Below are 14805 nucleotides of genomic sequence, written 5' to 3'. Positions count from 1 at the left end.
AGTAGCCTAAAGAAATCTCTCATACTCATCTCTTGGGATACTCATCATCTCCTTCCCAGAAGTAGTTGTGGATGTAGAAGGTGTTGGATCAACTGGCTGATTATCACTGACTTCACTGTCACCAACAACTGCATTATTAGCCCATGTGGAGGGTGGCCCATGTAGATCATAACAGAAGTTAATTGTGTCCGTCTTTTCCATAGTGTGTACATTTCCTAGTAGTGCTTCCCCTTCCTTTGCCATGACCTCCACCAATACCATGACTACGACAAACATAGGGTTACCACAACCCCCTTGAATTGCACGACCTCCTCCTCTGTTTCCATAAGCTCCTCCTCGTGTTCCAACAAATGCTAATCTTTTAGAAGGTATAGTATTCTTTGTGGTCCAAGAGAAATCCCACGGAGATAGGCAAACACTTCCTCTAGAGTGGAGAGGGTAGATCCATCCAATATCTGTGCTCTGACAGGTCCATACTCTGATTTCAGCCCCACTAAGAATCGGGTAACATCAAGTTTCTCCCTTTGTTGTTGTTGAATTTTGACATCCTGACTTAAGGGGTGGTAGACATTAAGTTCATTTCGAAGATTTCTCATACTGGCATAATACCCTTCAAGGGTCTGATTTCCCTGCTGCAAACTGAAGTACTCCTGATAAAGCTGATAAACTCTCGTAGTATTGTCTTGTCCAGAATAGAGTTTCTTAGCATGCTCCCATATTTCCTTTGTTGTGTCTAAGAACATGATGTTAACACTGATTTTAGGTTCCATACTGTTCCACAACCACGTCATGATTTGAGCATCCTCCTGCTCCCAATCACTAAAACCCGGATATTCAACTGTAGGTTTCTCCTCCTGCACATGTTTTACTTTCTTCTTAGCCTTAAGAAACACTTCCACCGATTTAGCCCATGGCACATAGTTTTCACCGTTGAGTTTGATGGATGTCATCTGCACACGTAAAAAAAAATCAAAGGAAATCATCACACTTGATTTTTGGTCATCACTGACATCTCCCATTGATGCCATCAAGATTTCAATCTATGAAACTGGTTCTGCCCTTCCAGAAAAAAAAAAAGGTTATCAGTCCAAACACACCGACTGTTGTTCTTTGAGTACTACACCAACACACTCACCACTGTACAGCACCTCCTCATCCAATCACCACGATACTACCCAAGCACACATTCAACCACTTCTGTTAACATAAAAAAAAAAGACTTCTATAAAACCACAGTCGGTGACAGCACAACCACAACCACACAACCACTAAGGCTGTCACACATGGTGACAGCAGTCCAGAAACCTCCTATTAGGGCTGCCGGACTCCTCTTTCACCTGTAACTAGGCCACAGTAACCTTAGGAACACCTGAATAGGTTACCACAGTCCTCTGTGGATTGCCGCAGCCTTCTTACACCCTTACTCCAGGTTGCGCAGAACAGAAAAAAAAAATAAAAGAAAGAAAGGGGGAAGAAGATCTGATCGAATGAAGCTGTAGTCTTCATCTCTCCTTTTCTCTTGTTTAGCGATGCTCTGATACCATGTGATAATAGTTCAGTCGAACCAGTTTCAGAGATAGAGAAGAGAGAAGGAAGAAGTGTCGAATTGAGAAGTCAAAGAGACCCTCCCAGCCGACCATATATCTATATATATGTGCGTGTGTGTGTGTGTGTCAAATCAAGGTACAATGTCAAATATGCCCCCACTTAAGTATGGGACATGTGACTTAACACAGTACCAAACAGACAACACATCTTAACTTATGATGAAAAGACTGAATACCCTTCCTTAGCTGACTCTAACAGAGCTCGAAGATAGGAATTCTGCAATCGAGCCGAACTCGAGCTTACATTTCCAATTCAAATTGAGCTCAAGTCTTGCATTTTTCTACCGAGCTGAGCTCGAATACCCAAATATTTGGCTCGGCTCAGCTCGAATCCACCCCTACCCCCAATGCCTAAAGGCCCCAGATTTCCAGCACTACTATCAATATTCAACTTGGTAAAGCCACTAGGAGAGATCCAAGTATGTAAAGAGGTCTCCTTAGCTGGAACTGAACTTGCAATTTTCTTCCAATTTCTTACCAGTTCATCAGTTGGAAGTCTTTAAGCAGCTCCAATGACTTGAGCCAATGAACCACTCTAATGTGAATCACCTCTAGGATGTTTGTAGGCTTCTCTCCTTATCTGAAAATATTCTTAAGTTCCTTTCTTCTCAAATGGTCCAACAAACCGCAGCCCTTACATACCTCCACATAATTCTCCCTCTTTTCTTTGGTTACTTGAACAATGTAGGGGTAAAAAGACTTTGCACATCTGGCAAGGGGGTCCACCTACACCCAAACAAGGAAAAAAAACAGATCCCAAATACATTTAGCAAAATGGTAGGAGATTAATAGTGGGAACCATTCTCACCATCAGCCTTGTAGAGAACATACCAGTGAGGAGATAAGAAACTTTTAGGTCTGTTTCTTTGAAGCAAATCACATGTGTTGATTCTTTATAGGAATGCTTCCCAACGAAAACTCCCAACATGGGTGGAATATGTTTACACTAAACTTCCTTAACAAGGAAAGACTGCACAAGATTATCCATCGATTGAGTTAAGGCTCTGAAAAAAGAGGCACAAGTGAACAAACTAGAGACTGAGTAGAGTCCAAATCTTCATATCATCTTTTGTAGGATCCAAGTAGACCCCATCAAGGAGGCCCAAAAGTGTCAAGGTACTATTTAACTTAGTGTCCCTGACCGTAACGGTTCTCATAGTGTCTTAATAAAATTCCTCTTCATTTATCGAAAAAAAAAAAAAAAAAACTCTATGTCCCTGATGGCCCTTCTCAAACCCAAATTCCAACCGATCCTTGAACTTGTATTTGAGGGTACTAGAAAGGTGGAGATAGGCTCATTCTTCAAGTTAGACAAGGCAAACAAAGAAGGAAACTGGTCCTTCAGAGAGGAATTCCCAACCTAGACTTGTTCTCAAAATTTAATGAGGTAACTGGAATGCAAATTATACCTGATGCAATGGAGAAAGAGGTAGAATAGCTTGGACACGGTGATGCTCTTGTAATCATACTAGAATTCCAGCATCCTATCCATTATATGCAAGTCCATGAATACTAACCACCACCTTGGCCAACAACTTTTCTTTCTCTAATGGAAATCTCTACAGCCCTTCCCCAAGAGGGCCAAATTCCTCTTCTAAATATTCCCAAGGTTCAGACCTCCAAACTTCTTACTTTTACTTACCAATTCTCATCTAATCCTATGGTCCTTTTTCTCTTCCTCTGGCTCCCAAAGAAAATCTCTCATTAGTTTCTTCAACTTCCTAATTGTCCCCTCCAAATTTTAAATACTGACAAAAATTAGACAGGCAAGTTGGCCAAGTCAATGTAATTCTCCCACCAAAGGACAAATAATTCATCTACCAGGAAGCAAGTATCCTTTCAAATCTTTCTACGATCGGGTTCCAAAAACTTCCTTTCTTAGGGTTATCTCCTAGGCACATTCCTAAATAATTCAAAGGCCAATTAGACACCACATACTCGAAGATACCTGCACACTCTACTACATCATCCTCCTCCATATTGATTTCAACTATACAACTTTTCCCAAAATTCACATTTACATTCAACATTTGCTCAAAAAGATGATAGTAAGTTTCAAGTTCCTGATTCAACTCAAATCACCACCTTCACACAAAAAGTATTGTATCATCCGCAAATTGCAAATGAGTGATTGGTACCCCTTCCCTTCCCACTCTCCAACCTCTTAATAAATTCCTAGAATTTGCTCTAGAAATTAATCTTCCCAGGACATCTGGTACCAAGGTAAACAAGAATAGGGAAATAGGATCTCCTTGTCTTATACCCCTCAAGGCTGGGAAAAAATCCGCCATTGTCCCATTTACCAAGATAGAATAATGACAAGTTCTAACACACCCCATCATCCATTTGCATCATCTGTCTCCAAAACCAAAGCTCACCATCACCTCAAGAAGAGAAGACCAATCCATCAAATCATAAGCTTTTTCTAAATCAAGTTTGCAAACGACTCATACAACTCATTTCTTCCCAGACTTCTTGAAATCCTCCACACTTTCATTTTCTATTAAAATTTGATGAGCTATCTGTCTTCCTTTCACAAAGACTCCTTTACATCTCTATTGTAGAACCACGTTATCAATTCCCATTATATACTGACATAATATAGAGGATGAAAACCCTCCAAGTTTGTTTATTGTAAATTTGTAATATTGTAATAAAAATTTCATTATAATAAAATTTTAAGATCTTTGTCTTCTGCTTCTTATTCCTCCTCCCATGTCCTTCCTCCTTAGAAGGCTTATGTGTCTTGTGTTCTTAAATACCCCTCACACCTCTAGGTAGTGGAACACCTAATATCATATCTCCCCGCTTTAAAACATTGGATAGGATATGGGGTTGGCCCAAGATGCAAGCCCATTTGTTGGGCCATAAATACTTATCTAATATTATTATTATATTATTTTAAGTAAATATTCTTATATTCTATATCATTTTTATGAGACATATTCAGTATTTGAGTTATTAATAATATTGATTTATTTATATATTTTATACCATATCTATGAAAGGAAAGGTAGTTTAAATGAAAATTCTAAGGAGAAGAATTGAAACTGAGATATGTATGTAGGAGTGTAGAACATAAACCATTAGGCTACATCTTGAACTGTCGTTAGAAGCAGCAAAGTGAAATATATAATACTATTACATCCATATGATTGAGCCTGCATATCATGGCCCAGCCCATACATGATCTGGCCTTCAGCCATGCCCAAGTCATCATGGGCCTTAGTACAAGAAAAAAGAAATGCCATTCAGCCAAGTCCTTACTTGCCATTCAGCCAAGTCCTTACTCTGGGATGGGCCAGGCCACCCACTGTCACTCCTATACTCCTATTTATTACTTAACTGCACACATCACTAGACATAGATCCCTTATCATTAAAAAAATATTAGGAATCTTCCTGGTGGACCCCAATGATTATCTACTACAGGCATATTTGTTGTACATGGTTATAAGTAGGGCTCTATAAATATATGGGTATGGGTAGATGCAAGACAGACATTGGGGAAGTATGTGAAGGCTCTACTTTTTAGCAAAACTGCAGAAGTAATAATTAGCCAACAAGTTATAGTGTTTTAGGAGTAAATAATTAATGTTTTAAACTGAGAAAGGATCTCTGTGTTTTATTTAAAATATCCGGTATAACTATGATGTTTAGGGGTTCTGAGAGAAAAAAAAAAGGATATCCAAGGGTGTCAAATTAATGCAATGTTTTAACCTGTTTTTCACCCAGCCAGCAGATCAATGACCTGCTGATCTGGTCACAGCTCCAGTTTGGGTCAACCTCTAACCCACCATATTACAAAAAAACTGTTAACTTGGTCAACAACCTATTGACCTGGACGATTAAATCATTGACCTGTCTGACCCATTCAACAGGTTACGAATTTTTTTATCTTATTTTTTGAGAATGTTTTGTTATGACATCACAGGTTGACCCATTGACCTGGAATGACATATTGACCGAGAGGGAAATAAGGCTTCTAACAGGAAGTTAAAAGATTGAGGGCCCATTCATTTATTGGTAAGTTGGGGGGGGGAATGGGTCAATAGGGAATTTGACCAGCATCCCCACATTCTTTTGCTGGAAGTGTTGGACCTACAGAAAGTGAACTTTCCCTTCGGTAAATTTTTGTGAAACTTACTCGGGAAAGTTAGTTTTACTATTCCCCTAGGTGGGTAAATCACTTACCCATGGAGGAAGATAATTGGTCAAACTATGTGAGACTAAAACGCCCCTGATTGCACACAAAAGTTAGGGATCTTCTGGTAAATTGTCTCACTTACCCAGTTAACATTTCCGGAAAAAGAACGAGGCCTAAGAACTGAACTATTAGTATTGAAGATTTTTTTTTGAAGGTTCATGAGGCCAAGAAACTAAAAATTAATCAAGAACCAAAAATCAACAATATATACCATATACAAAAGAAATATTTTTTTTTTATGAATGATAATAAATTTATTAAATCAGAAGCAGATTTAGAGTGAGTTCATACAACATCCCAAGGAGAGGCGCGAGCTGCAGCCCCTCCTTGAATCTTACAAGTAAACTAGGAAAGAAAAGCAAGAATCACAACTGAGCCCAAAACAATTCTTCCCTATTTACCCCTTGCTTAGCTAACACATCTGACAAAGTATTTTCTGATCTCCCCACCCACTGTACAGTGACCAACATATTCCTTGTCAACCAACTAAATTTCTTCATTTCATTCTTGTAACGCCACATAGCCTCTTCAGGATTTTTCAACCAACCCACCACCACTTTGGAATCCCCCTCGATTGTTAGGTGTTGTACCCCCATCTGGTTTGCAAATTGCACCCCTTGTACAGCAGCTAAAAGTTCTACCCTGATGGAGTCCCCAATTCCCAAGGGACCTGAGTAGAGCAACAAAATCTCTCCCTTCTCATTTCTCAAAGCACCCCCCATTCCGGATAATCCTGGATTACCCATGCTACTTCCATCAAAATTCAACTTCAGTGAGCCTTCGGATGGAGGAGACCAGCTTGTAATTGATTTGTCCTTTAGGGATGAACACCTCGCTACTGCTAACCAATTTCTCCAAAGGTCATTAAAGGAGAATTGATGAAAGATTTCCAAGGTCTTCAGCCAAGGTATTGCCCTATTTAAAACACAGTCTTTCAATTCCTGACTGCTCCTTTCCTTTTCTTGAAAAATTCTAGCATTCCTTTCTTCCCAAAAGTCCAAATCAAGGCAGCACGAGCACATCTCCACATAATTCTCCCTATTTTTGTAGGCCAATAAAAGGTAGAATGGTTGAAGAGCATGTGAACTTCTACTGGTAGACTCCAACTACTCCCAAACAATGAAAGTAGCCAAGCCCAAAGGTCTGTAGAAAAGGGACAAGACATTAATAGGTGGTAACAATCCTCACCGTGAGCTCTATAGAGGATACACCAATTAGGAGAAATACAAAGGAAAGGTCTTCTCTTTTGTAGGTTATCTAGAATGTTTACTTTCCCATGGAATACTTCCCAACAAAACACCATAATTTTTTGGGGAACTGGCCTGCACCAGATTTCTTTTGACGGAAAGGGTTGGTGAGTAGAAAGTTGAGAGATGGACTTGAAGAAAGAAGCACAAGTGAAGGTTCCATTGGGTCTAGGAGTCCATACCCTCTTATTTGGCTTGGAGGGATCCAAACAAACCTGATTAAGACAACCAAGCAAGACAGAAAGAGATTCAATTTGATCACCCTTAAGTCCTCTACGAAACCCAAAATCCCAAGTAGGATCTAAGGGTGTTCCCAAAGGTGAGACAAATTTTGAGACCACCTCTTTTTTGTACAAAGAAACAGAAAATAGCGAAGGGAACAGATCCTTTAAAGGTGTGTCTCCTACCCAAATATCCTCCCAAAAATGAACAGTGTTGCCAGAACAAACTTCATACTTGATAAAATTGAGGAATTGAGGAAGGGTGTTGTGAATAGCCTTCCAAGGTGCTGCTAGGTTAGCTTGCCTTGATACACCAGCATCCCATCCATTCTCTGACCTCCCATGAATGCTTCCCACCACCTCATGCCACAATCTCTCTCTTTCCAATGGCCATCGCCACAACCATTTCCCTAACAGAGCTTGATTTTTTCTAGTTACCCTCCCAAGTCCCAACCCCCCCCCCTTCTTTACTTCTGCACACAATTTCCCAATTAACCAAGTGATCCTTTTTTTCTTGTCCCGGCTCCCATAAGAAATCTCTCATCAACTTCTCTAGTTTCCTAGCTTCCCTAACTGGTATCCTAAAAACAGACAAAAAATAGGTAGGTAAGTTAGCCAAGGTAGCTCTTATTAGGGTAATTCTCCCTCCTAAAGAGACATAATTCCTCTTCCATGAGGCTAATCTCTTCTCAAACTTTTCTATCACCGGGGTCCAAAATCTACTCTCCCTAGGATTTTCCCCTAAAGGAAATCCTAAGTATGACATAGGCCAAGCAGAGGTGGAACACTCGAGACACTCCGCAATAGCCTCGACCTCCCCTACCTCCAAATTTATACACGCTATGCAGCTCTTTTCCAAATTTATTCTCAAATTAGAAATACTTTCAAATCCTTTGATTAGCTCCTTTAGGTTTGCTACCTTTTCGCTAAAACCTCCTTCACAAAAGATCATTAGGTCATTTGCAAACTGAAGGTGGGTGATGGGGACTTGGTGTCTCCCTATTCTCCAACCCCTAATGGCATCTTCACTATCAGCCTTAGTAATGATCCTACTAATTACATCAGCTACTAAGGTAAAAAGGAAGGGTGAGAGTGGATCCCCTTGCCTGACACCCCTGCAAGCTGGAAAAAGTCCCTCACCATACCATTTACCAAAAAAGAGTAGTGACAAGTACTAATACACCCAAAAATCCAACTACACAACTTGTCCCCAAATCCATAGTTTCGCATAACCTCTAATAGAAACTCCCAGTCCACCAAATCATAGGCCTTTACAAGATCCAATTTACAAATGAAACCTCTCTTCCTAGACCTTTTCATTTCCTCCACACTCATTCGCAATTAAGATCTGATCTGTTATTTGTCACCCTCGGATGAAAGCCCCCTAGGTTTCACTAATGATAGAAGGGAGGACTGTTTTGATCCTCAACGAGAGCACTTTAGCCAGAATTTTATAGATGCTTGTCACCAGACTAATAGGCCTATAATCTTTTCGGTGGTTGGCATCATTCTTCTTAGGTATCAAGACCAAAAAGGCGGAATTAATTCCAGGGCTTATAATGTGATTGTCTGCAAATTCCTTAAAGACTTCAACTAAATCCTCTTTCAACACCTCCCAACAATCTTGATAAAAACCCATTGTAAAGCCATCAGGACCTGGAGCCTTGGATCTATCCATTAGAAAGACAGCTTTCTTAATCTCTTCTTCCTCGAAATCCCTTTCCAGCCACCTTGCCACTCCATCATCAATTCTTGGTCATTCCACCCCTTCCACAACTGCTCTCACTCAAAGGTCTTCTATAAATCGATTTGAAGTGGTCCACAAATTTTCTGGCTATGTCATCTTGGTTGGTAATCACCTCCTCTCCTATCTCTAGCTTGGTCACAAGATTCTTTCTTCGTCTCCCATTTGCCAAATCATGGAAAAATCTAGTGTTCCCATCGCCTTTCTTAATCCACTTGTGTCTAGATTTTTGTCTCCAATTGATTTCTTCCCTCAGTAACACCTCTTCCAAATCCTTTTTCAATTGTCTCCTTAACACTTTGTCCTCCTCAGTCAACCCATTTTGAGATTCCTTTACATCCAAGTTTTCTATTCGAGAGATTAGGCACAATTTTTGCTCCTCAATTCTACTAAAATGATCTCTATTCCACTCTTTTATTTTGGCTCTTAACCATTTTAATTTCTTATGAAACTTGATCCCCTTCCATCTTACCCCCCCCCCTCTCCTCCTCACCCCACCATTCCTTCACTTTTTTCACAAAATTTGGATGGGTAAGCCACATATTTTTCGTATCTAAAAGGTTTGGGTCCTATAGGAAAAAACTCAGTACCTATCTGGATAGGACAGTGATCGGAGGTGACCCTGGGTAACGCTCTAGCAACCAAGTTTTCCAAACTATTCTCCCAGGCAAGGTTAAATAAGAACCTGTCCAACTTCGAACACAAAGGGGTTTCCTGAAGGTTGGACCAAGTGTAACTAGCTTGTAGTAGAGATATTTCCTTCAATTCACATTCTTCAATAAAACCATTAAATTTCCTCATGCTTGTTGTAATTACCTGTTGGGGATTACTGGTTTCATCAGAGAATCTAATGACATTAAAATCCCCGCCCAGGCACCAAGGGCCATACCATAGCCCCTTGATTGCATATAGTTCCTCCCACATCTCATTCCTCTCTCTATAGGAATTAGGGCCATAAACATTAGTTAAGACCCATACACACCCATCCTCTACATTCTTACACTTAATGGAAACTGAGAATTTGCCTTTCAATTCTTCCACTACTTCCACCACATCCTCCCTCCACAGTGTTACAATCCCCCCCGAGGCTCCCCAAGAAGGAGACGAGCTCCAACCTAAACCTCTAGACCTCCAAAAACTCCTCACCCATCTCCCATCTAATTCCATCATTTTGGATTCTTGTAACAGCACAAATATCGGGTTTTTCCCTTTGGAGTAGGTCTTTGATCACCCTTCTCTTTCTTACACTCCCTAACCCTCTTACATTCCAGCTAATAATTTTCATCGAGACAAAATAGCAAAAACACCCATGAAAAGGCCATAATCTCCACATTTTAGGCCCTTCCTCCTATCCCCTCTACCACTAAATTCTAAATCTCTCTCAATGTCTGAGATTAGCCTTTCCACTCCAGATCTTTTTTTCTTCTTTGTTCCTTCCCCCCCCCCCCCCCCTTCCTAATACAACAATCATCCTCTTTCTTTTCTCCACCCTTTCCAGCCAATGTCTGAGGAAGAATTTGACCCTGCTCACACTTATTTTGGCTACAACATCTCTCTAAGAATCCTTCCTTTTTTTTTAGTTCCTCTATCATTGTACAGATCAACTCCCAAATTCTGTCTGCCTCCCCTTTACTACTTCCTTCCATCACCCTCTCTCCTCCTTCCACTATCACCCTCTCTCTTGCATCAGAACCTCCTGGATGGGAAGTTGGCATACCTGCTACAGGCATAGCACACAAGTCAGTACCTATAAGAGAATTGACACCCATACTTGGTAGGACGAGGGTAGGACTAGAATCACTGGAATTTAGTTGCTGACATGCAACAAATGGTTTTAAGGCCTTTCCCCTTTTTGGACAAAGTTGTGAAGTAGACATGGTGAAAGAATCACTTCCTGACGACCTACCCACTTGGAAATCCTTTCTCTGTGTTTCCAACACTGGAATACCCACATCCATCCTCACGGCCGATTCTTGTCCCTCTCCACCAACATCCTATAATTCATTAGACTTAGGGTCAGCTCCCTCGACGAAGAGAAGAGGAGTTTTCACAGCTTTAGGACCATTTTCTTCGCCATTTCTAGTCTTCCCGCCACCTGCCTCTTCAATCTCTTCCTCTAAAAATAACAGCTCTGTATGCAAACTTTCTATTTCAAGTAAATCATTGTTGCTTTTCGGAGACAGACTTCCCAAACTTATAGTTTCATCTCTATCAGAATTGTCACTGCTGTTTTGTTCACTCAACCAATCTTCAAACCCTATTCTGTTCAAATCACTAGGCTTCAAGTATCTCAGGTTGCGCCTATCTGGTGAGAGACGGTTTGCCAGGTTGGATGGGACCCATTGTAGAGAGCCTCGAGACTGAGAGTCTTGAGATTTTGCGCCTGAACTGTTCGACTGAAAGGAGGGATTCGGGGTAGAAGAAGATAGACGCTTAATCTCGTATATCAGCTCATCCCTCCTCCTAGTCACGTGCTTACTTAAAGGGTCCCTTGGCCCATTTGTCTTGTAATGGGCCTTGGGCTCAAAACTTGTAATATAAGAACCCAGCTTTAAAACCTTTACTTGAGTTGCCTTCTCCGGCCCAATAGAAAAGGGATCCACTCAACTGGGCCCATTTTCTAAGTCTTTTCCTCCCACGTGACCACTTAACAAGTCACGCCCCCCTGTTTTAATGGTCGAACCAGCAACCCTCCTTGTCTGAGGTTGCTGGTTCAGCCCTCTCCCTTTAGACACTGGTATATTTTTGTCTATTTCCCCTGACACCACCTGCGCAAAAGATCTGCCATTTGTCATAGCCTTTTTTTGCTTTCTATAGGTTTGACCTTCCATCTGCCCCAAAGCTTTTTGGCTTCCCAGAATTTGTTGGCCCTTTTTAGTGAAACATTCCTTCCCATTTGAATTAACCAATCTCACAAGTCCACGTAATGCTTCTTCTTCCTCCTTCTCCCCTCCTACCATACGAGCCTCCTTCCACAGCCCTGCTTCAATGGAGGACACTAGCCACACAGAGACAAAACTCCCCTCTGTTCGTACCTCTACCTTTCGTGGAATGTCTTCTGGCTTCACACCACTTAGCAGGATTGCTACTGAATAAAGATCACCCCAGAAAGCTCCTTTCAAGATTCCTCCACACAATACTGCTATAGACTCTGCTACTTCTTGTTTCCACAGATGAAATGGCAAGCCTATTACACGCACCACCACACCATCTTCGACAAATAAATCCTTGGTGTTGGATATTGGATTCCATTTAAAGACTGTGAATGATCCGAAATCAGCCTGAATATTGATAGCTGATATTTCCAATTCATTCTCTACTGGATCTAGGAGGGCTTTACAGTTATCAAAGGGGGTTACTATGAAGACACTCTTCAGCTTCAACCTGGTTGCCAGTAAGTCAGCTACCCTCCTCCAATCATTAACCTTTTCCTTGGCTTGTATCACAAACTTACTATCACACTCTTCTCTCTCTAGACCTCCCACCATTCTGCATTGGCCTTTTGTTTTTGCCATGACCACTGGCCCTTGTTCTACCCTGCTGTTGCTGAGATATGCCTTCTTCTCCCTTATGGAGGCTTTTTTATCATTTGAGTATGAGCTAAAAACTCTTTGAGCAACCAGTCAACTTCCCCCCCATCCTTGGCTCTGTTTTCCTGCTGGTAGACACACCAGTTGCCTTCATCCCTTACCAAAAAATTCAGCCAAAGCTATGAAGAAGCCTTTTCTATTCCTCTTACATTCAACAACATATCTTCTCCCTTCTAATGTACTAAAATCCTGCCAGTTTATCTGCTTACCTTTTGAACAGGCTCCAGCTATGAACTCTCTTAGCCACTCAATCACTTCTAATCCTTCCAGCAATATTGTACCCTTTTTCGCTTCCCTTACCTTCAGGCTTACCTTCCCCTTGATTCTCATCTCTTCGAACAGGAAATTTTTTTTTTATACAAAAGAAATTATTTAGGCAATTCAAATACAAAAATTCTCTTTTATATGTTCTAGATAGAGCAATAGAGAGAAAAATGGTTGTGCTACTTCTTCCCCTTCTTTTTTTTTTATTTTTACAATTTCAGTATCATTGCAACTGAAGTAGAGAAAAACCAAAGATTTCCATAAGAAATACTATTTTATGGTGTTTGGTTTCCCATAATTGGCTGTGGAAAACAAACACTTTGTACAAAATGAGTAGTTGAAGGAAAATGACTATCTTTCCAATCTTCTTTGTCATTTTCTTAAAGGAGGTTCAAGCTTCCTAATTAAAATGCATGACATCCTGTCTGAGTGTCTGTCCAGAGCATCTAGGTTTGTTTTACAGGTTGAGCCAAATACCTGGAAAATTAGGAAATGATTCATTCCATGAGAAAACAAATTGTTTCCTTTGCTTTACATGCAACTAAATACAGCCAATCTTGAACCACAAAGGTCTTCAAGGATTCATCAGATCAAGCAATAAGGGAGCATCTATGGCACATTAGCAACTGCTTCATGGAAATGCTTGATGCAATCAACCTTACAACCAAAGAATTAAAATGTTTTTTACTGAACCAATCGAACCTATCAAAACACAATAACTAAGATCCAACAAAAACAAGACAACAGGGAAATCATAAAAGGAATAAGCTTCATGGGTGTGTTTAAAATTTAAGTTGCATATCAATGCTCCTAAGATAAATTTAAATCATCCTGACTTTCTATGAGGTAACCTTAATTCTGTGCAAACACCTGATGAAAAATTAAACCTACATACGAAGGTTTAAAACATTCTGAAAACCTTTAGAAGCTAATAGGTTCATATAAAAAAAAGCTTTCTAACTCTAGAAGTTAAGCATAAAACTTGATAAGTTCCTAAAGTCTTCACATCTGACCTTGGAGCATAGGCTAACATGCACATGGGCTCACAGTAATATTCTTGGGCCTGCTGGTTGATATTTTGCATTTGTAGCATAATTCTATATCAATAACAGTAAGCCTACAATTAGATTTTGGGACCACAACATTAGGAAGAATATATTTGTTGGTAATATTTCCTAGAAAGAACCTTCAGATGATAGACCCCAACCCTCTGCATATTGTAGTGGAACCCAAGGGTAGGTATCCTCAAAATAGACTTTAACCTATAAATATCCTTCTGCATAGTTTAAGGAGATCTAACATGTCAATAAAACATAAGAGAAAACAATTACTGAATAAACAAAAGAATTATAGACAATTAAGTAGGTTGTAAACCTAGCACAGCATCCAGTCCAGACTGGGAGAAATACCCATAAGCTAGTGCTGAAAGATCTGCAGAGAGTATACAGCAAATAATTGGATGAAGAGCTTTCTTTGCATCAGATTGCCACCTATAACCAAAACCATGCAGCATAATCAGGCTGCAGTGAAAGGAAAAATGACATGACATTTAGATAGAACAGACATTGTTCTTTATAAAATAAGTAGGAAACAAGCATTTTACCTGGAACCAACCATGTAACCTAAAACTGTAGCTGCAAGTAAGAAAGGAAGACATGTTTTTGCATTTGTTCCAAGTGCAGTTGGATATAGGACTGCAAGAACAAATGATGAAACAAAAATCCCTGTCCATGCCCACAGCTCAATTTGTGAGAATGGAGAAGGTTTTGGCATAGGCTCTGCAGATACTGTTTCTGTCTTTACAATTTTCCGTACTGCTATGGCTGTGTAACCTGCAACAGACAACGAAGCCAGCCAACCCCCAACTGTAGAAAACAAAAGGAAGAACTTTCACTAATTTCCTAAAAGAGAAATAATCATTACATA

The 14805-nt window shown here is 40.2% G+C and overlaps 1 protein-coding gene across 7 annotated transcripts in view; it reads right to left on the bottom strand.

Annotated features, from left to right (window-relative positions):
• The window catches only part of LOC104611429 (plastidal glycolate/glycerate translocator 1, chloroplastic-like), a 65927-nt gene that overhangs the window by 29167 nt on the left and 21955 nt on the right, over window positions 1-14805 (bottom strand). For 6 of the 7 annotated variants that reach the window (XM_088901155.1, XM_010278459.3, XM_010278460.3 and 3 more), the window contains 2 exons: window positions 14483-14744; window positions 14254-14369 (listed from right to left, as the gene is read on the bottom strand). In XM_088901155.1, coding sequence (XP_088757281.1) covers window positions 14254-14369; window positions 14483-14744 — 378 coding nt within the window. The remainder of the gene's footprint in view (window positions 1-14253; window positions 14370-14482; window positions 14745-14805) is intronic. The other variant, XM_010278458.3, reaches the window with a different exon arrangement.

Source organism: Nelumbo nucifera, chromosome 3, assembly GCF_055504915.1.
Source record: "Nelumbo nucifera cultivar China Antique chromosome 3, China Antique-T2T, whole genome shotgun sequence".
NCBI lineage: Eukaryota > Viridiplantae > Streptophyta > Magnoliopsida > Proteales > Nelumbonaceae > Nelumbo > Nelumbo nucifera.
The sequence above is the reverse complement of the archived record's forward strand: the minus strand, read 5'-3'. Positions and strand labels throughout refer to the sequence as shown.